Raw genomic sequence first — 8,218 nt, 5'->3', positions numbered from 1 at the left:
AGGGATTGGTGTCTCTAGTAGGTTGGTGTATACAAACGTAATTGGCATTAGTGTCTCCAATAGGTTGGTGCCTACCCCATGTTGTAAGTGATTCATTATTTTTTGTGAGGATAAATTTTGGTAGTAGATCTAAGTAGCCATTCTCATCATGTTTTTTTCTCATCTTGTGTTTCGATGTATACCTAGTGCTCTTTGTCTGGAGGTGTGCTCTCATGTATTTTTTTTTACTTCCTATAGCATTAAGAATATTTAAAAGAGTTGCATTGATGTTTTAAGGTTCATTCTTAGAGAAGTTAAATTAATGGAAACTAATATTTAATTAAGTTGAAATAGGGATATACTAATTCACACTCCCCTCCACTCACCCCCCACCCACCCCCTTAGTATATTGTGTGCACTTCAATGATATGTATGGAAATGAGATCTTGGCCTATGCATACAAACCAAGATCTCAAAATTGTGTTGCAAAACAATGGAATTTGAATAGGTTCAAATACAATCTCGATAGGAGAGTGGAACACTTGGATTATGTTCCTTTGTTGCAATAGAATTAAAATTGTGAATTGTGTGTGTGTGTGAACTAGGTTACATAAGAGGAAAATGGTGACTTTCAGCAATAAAAATAAATTAAATAACAAAAAAATAACATAGTAGGCCAGATATAGAAATAAGATACAGAGAGGAACCTATAGTTGCAATTTATAGTTGAACATACAGTTAGAAATCACCCTAGTCTATAGGGTGTCTAAACTGATAGAGAGAAAATGCAATCCTAAGGTCCTCTAGGCCTATCTCACAAAAAATCAACCAAAAAGTGTCGAACATAGTTGGAGGGCATCCTAGTCTAGTTGTTTTTGCCTATTTAAAATCTATAAATGTCTTTCAATATCTTCTTTTCTTGTTTGTAACCTCATTTTATGTCGGATTTGAATTTGCACACATGAAAAAAGATAAGAATGGTTGTGTTGTATAGGTTTTTTCCTGATTCAAACCTCATGTTGGTGTTCCCACCTAGACATAATAGTAATGATGATGTAAATGGAGTACTTATCCGAGTCAAAAAGATGGTGATTAAAATATTGAAATGAAATGATTGTACCTTAGGTATTAAATCCTCTCATGGAATTTCACATAAAGGTGATGATCCAATTCTCTTTAGACAAGTCTTGCAAGTGTTAATGCAATAACATGATCATGGAGCATAATCAAACTTGAAATCGTACTTGAATGCTAAATACTTATATGTTATTTCTCTTTATAATCAAATATGCTCTTTAATGATGTAGAATGTGGATTGATTGCTTCTTTTTAGAACTTCTATCTTATGAATGATAGAGGATGTGCTTTATATAGGTTTCACAAGATAATTTTAATAAAAGGGACATAAAACAGTCATAAACAAAAATTGAGACTAGATTCCAAATTGTGAAGGCTGACACTAGGAATGGCTGCAATTTTGGGGAATTTTGGCAAGACACAATTGCTAGGTACCCTGGTCACACCAAAATAGGGCATCCTAAATAGAAACGTGAGTCTCAAGGTTTGTGATGTTCGATTGATCTTCATTCAAGTATTTGATGATAGTCAAATTGAAAAATTAATAATAAAGATTTAATGTAAGATAGGGCCCAAATAGGCTCAAACTGATCTAGAAAAAAGATACATTAAAATAGGTCCCAAATAGAATGTGAAATTGTGAAGGGATACAATTTACTACAATACAAGAAAAACAACATATAATCATGCAAACTTTTAAATATTTGACTATGAAAATGATAAACTTATGTGTGCAAATTGATTGTAATGAATATATATTATATAAAAAAACACCTAAATTTATATTAGAAAAGAGATATACACCATTTTTCAAATAACATATTCATTTACAATACAATAAAATGATCATTTAACAACACCTACAAAATAATATTATTAAAAAAAATAAATTAATAAATATAAATATCTTGATTAATTAAAAATATTAACTATTAAAAGAATGTGAATTGGGTTGAGCAAATAGTAATTCTGGACCAATAGAAATGGCTTGTTAGTTGTATGTGTTGCTTCTGCCTTTATCTAATGACCTGACTTAAAAAATAATAATAAATTTATCATTTACATTTTTGATCTATGATAATATGTGATCTTCAACTTTCTAGATTATCAATCATTTTGTGGCCTTTTCTACTAATGGTCCTCCTTGCTTGGATGAGTCTCCACATGAGAGGTGGGATAATGCCTTTTATAATTTCCTCTTGCAAATGAGCAAACCTCAACTCAGCCACCTATTTCAACATCTTGTGTTTCTCCATGTAATTTTTCCTTTGAATTGTTATTAGCATTGTAATGAGAATGGTGAGAAGGAGAAGGTGTATCTGTGTCTGCGTCAATATCTGAAAACTCATATTCATGGTGTTCCAAATTTTGGGCACTTTTTGGGTCGTCTGCACTTTTGTACTTGTTAAGAAGATCAGGAGACGAAGATCCTTCACAAGAAGTATCTTGTCTATTTGATAGATCTTCCTGCCTTTTCTTCATATTTTTCCTAAGGTTCTTCTTGGCTCTATGATGCCACTTCTTCAAAGACTCAGCTACACTTTCATCAAATATGGCTGTTCTCATGTTACTCCCCATCTGTAATCACAAATCTCATATTTCATTTTTACAATGGCACTGAAGAAAGCTAAAATCAAATATATTTCTATCCTTTTTCTACGTACCTGTGTAACAAGAGCATAGAGAGGAAGAGTTACATAGCTGCACAATATTTGAGCTGCAATCCTATTCACAATGCAATTTGAGATAAGGGTCTTCTTTCCAATTATAAGGTACCCTAATAAACTTTTCTTAAGAGGAATATTGCTTATTGAAAGTGATTTAAAAGTTCAAGTAAACTTACCCCGTGGTTATTTTGAGTATAGTACCTTGCACCCTTGTATTGAAGCAAGAAGTCAATCCATACTCGTACTGCATCAATCATATTATATGAATATACTTAGTTTGTTAAAGTACAGAAAATTATATCAAGACAAGGCTTGAAATTATCTAAAAAGACTCTTGGATTTTAAAAATTTCTTCCTTACCCATGTCCAAAAGAAGAAAGCAATCTGGAAAGCAGTCTGCAAAATAAATGTTGTACGATTACAATTTGTGAAGCATGAAATGATGAAACTTTCAAAGAAAGTTTTACATAAAAAAATTTCTAACCTCAAATTGGGTAAAATGGATGAGATAGAGGATCAAGCGAGGTCGACCAAACCAAAACAGTTGATCATTGGGCTTCACCACAGGAGCTCCTTGCACTACAGAGCTTCTATCTTGGATATCCAATGCCATTTTAGTTATTATAACTTGCAACTTCGTTCCCACTATCAGAAGAATCTGTAAAATAGTTTAAGCACTTTTAAATTAGTCTTCAAATTAAACATTTGTGCATGGTTTTAAATTTTTGAAAAAATAATAGTGGGCTATGTTATAGTGTTCTTATACTCCCAATTATTTCACTAAAACTCAAGGAAGTGAAGTGAATTACTTTTCTTACTTACAAGCAATGGAATGAATGATAACCAACATAGTCTAGACATCCCTGCAAATAAAGTTCCATGTCCATCAGCCACTCAAACAATTAGGAATAAGAAACGCAAACAAATAGAATGTCAATTAGGTTTACCGTTCTCGCTGAGGAGGAGAAATAAGATGGCAAAAAACCATAGAGGTGGACTGCAATCAATGACATAAATCAATAAAATGATCAATTTTAAATCAATGATATGAAAAATTCAAAATATGTTGTCACCATTCTTAAACTAAAATACTGTAACACACCTGATTGATACAACAGTACTGAAGTCTTTGGCTAGAGATCTCTTTATATATTTTTGAAAATCAAATGTAGCATTTGGAGAAAAGTGAGCCTGCAATTGCAATTGTAAGCATGTGTATAACTATAGGTTTTTTTGCTAAATATACAATATAAAACTTTAGAAGTATGGTTCAAGAGATTTTACAAGTATAAAGCCATGGCGCAATGTTAAGTAATCCACTTTGGGTACTGATATAAAAAATTGTCTAAAGAAACATACCTGCAAAGTCAAGAATTAATATTTTACAACATACAAATTTTGGTGAAATTACATTTAAAATAATAATAAAAAAAATGAATGATTGAGCTTACTTACAATCCAAGTGAAAATAGGTATTGTGGACCAGAAACTCACATGCCTCCTTCCAAAAGTAGTTTCACGAGTAAATCTAAACCTTGAAGGATCTAGACATCACAATTACATAGTTACTTATATTTTCTAGTTCAAAAGTAATTTAAAATAATAAATTAAAGTATTAAATATTAAAATAAAAATCTATAATATTTTATTCATTTTTTTATTGAAATATTATTTTTAACTATAACTTAATACATTTGATACTTTGATGAAAGTATATGGAGAAGAAATAATTTCTTTTAAATTTAAAAATAGTTTCAAAACTTTTTTCAGTTACAATTTCAATAAGAGAATTTGTATAGAAAATAAATTTATTATTGACTGAAAAATTAATATAGAATATAATAAAACATTTTTAAATTAATATTCAATTGTATGATACAAAAACTCTCACACAATTGAATCCAAAAATAACAGAAATCAACTTGATGAAATGTAAAAACCTGATAACTTTAATAAAATTATATAACTAACTATTTATAAAATATTATATATATACTTATACAATTTTAAAAAAAAGGAAAAACTAAATATTAAATACTATAAAACCCATAAACATTAGATTATTTTCATTATTCTTTTCTCTACTAACCAATAGAAAATTTACTTTTAGCCTCCTCTTCCCATGCTTTCCATGTCCTCATCTGCACACATCACATAGGATTATAATTAATCCTTATCACTTTCCAACTTATGTCAATTTCTTTTGCATATAACGATAACAAGAACAGGTTTACTGACTCATACTTTTGCCCATCCTAGCGACATGGTCATAACGCAGGACAAGACATGAAAAACGGCCAAAACAAAAATGAAGATGTGCAGTTGATGTAGTCCATCTTGTGATATCAGAGGAACCTTGCCCTGCATCAAAATAACACACAACAATCCATGTATATTTATTTAACAAGGAATCAGATTTGATCATTAATAATACTATTCTAAAGTGAAACATTCAGTTTTGTATCAAAATTTCCGATGATATTCTATAATCTATGGTCAAAACGAATTGTTAGAAAAAAAATTGCTGGGAAACATTAAAAAAAAAAAAAGATTCACATGATCTAATCTAGAAACAACAAGATCTAGTATCATTCTGTATGAATTGCAAGCGTGATCTCTTACATTACATCAAGTAAACATAGCTTCATCAATGTTTTGGATCATAATCTATGATTTATCATCAAAATGCAGCTAAACAAAAGAATTGATGAGAAGTATCGATGAGAAAGATGATTCACATGATCTAATCCAGAAACAACAAGATTTAGTATCAGTTTGTAAAAATTGTGAACATAAATTCTTACATTAGATCTTGATTTTTTTCTATTAAATGATGTGAACATTTTTTCATTAATGTTTGGGAGCATAATCCATGATCCATCATCAATATGAACCGTTAGAGAAATCAATTTATCCGAAACATTAGTGGAAAAATGATTCATATGATCTAATCCAGAAACAACAAGAACTAATATCAGCCTGTATGAATTGTAAGCATAAATTCTTACATTAGATCTTAGTTTTTCTAATTAGATCATAAAAATACGTTTTCACCAACATTTCAGACTGTGATCCATCATCAATATGAACTGTTCACAAACATTGATGAATAAAATGATTAATATAATTTAACCCAGAAAGAACAAAATCTAATACAACTCTGAATAATAATCATAAATTCTTACTTGTTGAGCACAGTGACCAGTCTTAACCTCTTCTATCGCCAAGGTACGCCTTAATGGAATTTCAGAAGCTAAGAACAGGAGCTTACGATGATACCCAACTGCTGGCAAATTTTCAGTTTCGTCAGAAACACCATATGATAAGGCCTCCTTCTTTGAACAGGGAAGAAAGGTGTCTCCTATCTTCTTAGATATACAAATCTCTGAAATTGGCTTCTGCCCAACGGTAAGCAGCAGCGAGATAAATCCCAGAAGCATCAATTCTGCATACACACCAGAGAAATCAAGCTAAATTTCTCCCAAAGCAATTTGCTGAGATTGATTATGAAAACAAATTATTTACCTGCTTTGATCTTTTCCAGTGCTTTACCCAGAGCTTTCTTTCGGCGTTTCTCGAGCCACTGCATTCCAAAAACACACACAAAAACATTCCATTTTAATCTGTATAAGTAAAAGTCGAACTGGTTGCACAAACATGATCATATTACAGTACAAGTCAGTTGTGAAAAACTAATAGAAAACATAAAATAGAATGACAGAATATCATTCAATAAAATATCATTTTTTCTGAGAATATATGAAAGAAACATCCACAAAACAAAATATCTATATTCATTTGAGACAGCTGCTGTCATTCAAAATTGATGATTAAACAGAAATTCAAGAAAATTTTCGACATAATTGTATACATAACATCTTAGTATGATTTTTAATGAGTTCATCAAAAATCAAATCTTTATTAATGTAAAATTTTGATATCCTAAAAAACGATGTCTTAAAATGAATACCTTCAATCCTTGACTCTTAGTCAAATAAATTTCAACGTGCGACTTGTGCTTCCATTAAAATTACAGATTGAATTAGAATACCTTAGAAAGAAAATGAATAGCTTGTTCGATCAGTATTGAGATGATTACAAAGCCCAGACAAACAATGGCGACAGCCCAGGTGGGCGTTTGTTCTAAGGAACGAGAATCTGCATCACCCCTACCTGCCATAATGAAATAATTGTTATTATCGTCCTTCAATTTTTTAGTTCTGTTTACCAACGAATGGTTTTTATGTTCACAAAAAATCAGGTGGCGTTATTTAGACGGATCTTGGATCCACATTTGACCGTAATTTTTAATTTCAATAAGTCAAATTGCGGATCCAATGTCAAACATAAATTCCCTCATATGACATTTTGTGTAACGGAATCTGCCCAAATTATACCATATGACCCTACCTCGTCAACTAAATAACATTTTTCTGTATCGACCGACGGCAATTTTGACGGTTTGTGATACAAAAAAACTAAAGTAATATTTGAAAAATAAGAATGTCTCGAATATTACTCCACAATTATACCATTCATTGTTATTTTGGATATTAAATGCACATTTAATAAGATTTTGCAGATTTCATGTCTCAATCCTATGTTGATTTTGATTTCAATTGAGACAACTAATTCGATAGAAATTTTGTAGTTTTCTTTTTATTAAAATAATCATTTGTGTTTTTTATTTCTATTGTTAACAAAATAATGAAAGTAATCAAAGTGAATAATTTAGAAGTTGATGTATTTGGTTATGGACAGTTGTATTACACAATATTATAGAAATATTTAATTATTGAAGATCAAGAGTCACAACTTAGAATCTCACTTTAGATGTCCTGAGGAGAATTGAACTTAGGTTTTTACAATGAGAACCCAACATTTTAACCAATTAGACTCAATCCCTTGAATAATGCTAATATTTTTTTGTTATTTGAAAATATATATTTTTCTCTTCAATAATATAAATACATATATTTATGAATCAAAATTTTATATCAAATGATTTATTCAGATTTATATTGATTAAATAATATGAAATCTTCATGTTATTCTATGTAAATATCAATTTAGGGGTTGGAATATTAAACATGTAAGATGTAGAGAGCAAGTGGCATATTGTTCAAAAGAACATGAGTGAATGTGCACCATACAAATTCATTGAATGCATTGTATAGAGCTTCAAATGTGTATACATAATATTTGTTTATTTTTGTTATTATATGGATGGCATTGATATAAGATGAAAGCAAAAATACAACAAATCATTTTAGAAATAATTTATGGAAGATCAAGAGTCATAACTTAGAATTTCACTTTAGATGTCCCTATAGGGAATTGAACTTGGGTCTCCATAATTAGAACCCAACATTTTAACCAATTAAGCTTAATCCCTTGAACAATGATTATATTCTTTAGTTAGTTGAAATTTATATTTTTCTCTTTAATAATGTAAATACAATTATTTATGAATCAAAATTTTAAATCAAATGATT

The 8,218-nt window shown here is 30.0% G+C and overlaps 1 protein-coding gene across 1 annotated transcript; it reads right to left on the bottom strand.

Moving 5' to 3' along the window:
• Nucleotides 1–2,277: 2,277 nt before the first annotated feature.
• Nucleotides 2,278–6,903, bottom strand: LOC131079929 (MLO-like protein 2). Its single transcript, XM_059212883.1, has 16 exons — nucleotides 6,775–6,903; nucleotides 6,249–6,306; nucleotides 6,040–6,168; nucleotides 5,909–5,940; nucleotides 4,968–5,084; nucleotides 4,813–4,864; nucleotides 4,179–4,267; nucleotides 4,008–4,082; nucleotides 3,826–3,914; nucleotides 3,671–3,720; nucleotides 3,546–3,586; nucleotides 3,208–3,381; nucleotides 3,084–3,119; nucleotides 2,900–2,967; nucleotides 2,721–2,781; nucleotides 2,278–2,634 (listed from the first exon to the last, which is right to left on the bottom strand). Exons 1-16 carry the CDS (start codon nucleotides 6,901–6,903, stop codon nucleotides 2,278–2,280), a joined length of 1,557 nt encoding a protein of 518 aa, XP_059068866.1.
• Nucleotides 6,904–8,218: the final 1,315 nt, after the last annotated feature.

Source organism: Cryptomeria japonica, chromosome 10 (genome assembly GCF_030272615.1).
Source record: "Cryptomeria japonica chromosome 10, Sugi_1.0, whole genome shotgun sequence".
Classification (NCBI taxonomy): domain Eukaryota; kingdom Viridiplantae; phylum Streptophyta; class Pinopsida; order Cupressales; family Cupressaceae; genus Cryptomeria; species Cryptomeria japonica.
Note: the sequence above shows the minus strand (reverse complement) of the source record. Positions and strands in the feature narration are given on the sequence as shown.

Coding starts and splice junctions, on each gene's coding strand:
- LOC131079929 (XM_059212883.1), bottom strand. CDS start 6,903: ATGGCAGGTAGGGGTGATGCAGATTCTCGTTCCTTAGAACAAACGCCC. Junction 5,085..5,908: donor CTGGTCACTGTGCTCAACAA/GTAAGAATTTAT, acceptor ATTTTGATGCAG/GGCAAGGTTCCTCTGATATC. Junction 3,721..3,825: donor AGTACTGTTGTATCAATCAG/GTGTGTTACAGT, acceptor CATTGATTGCAG/TCCACCTCTATGGTTTTTTG.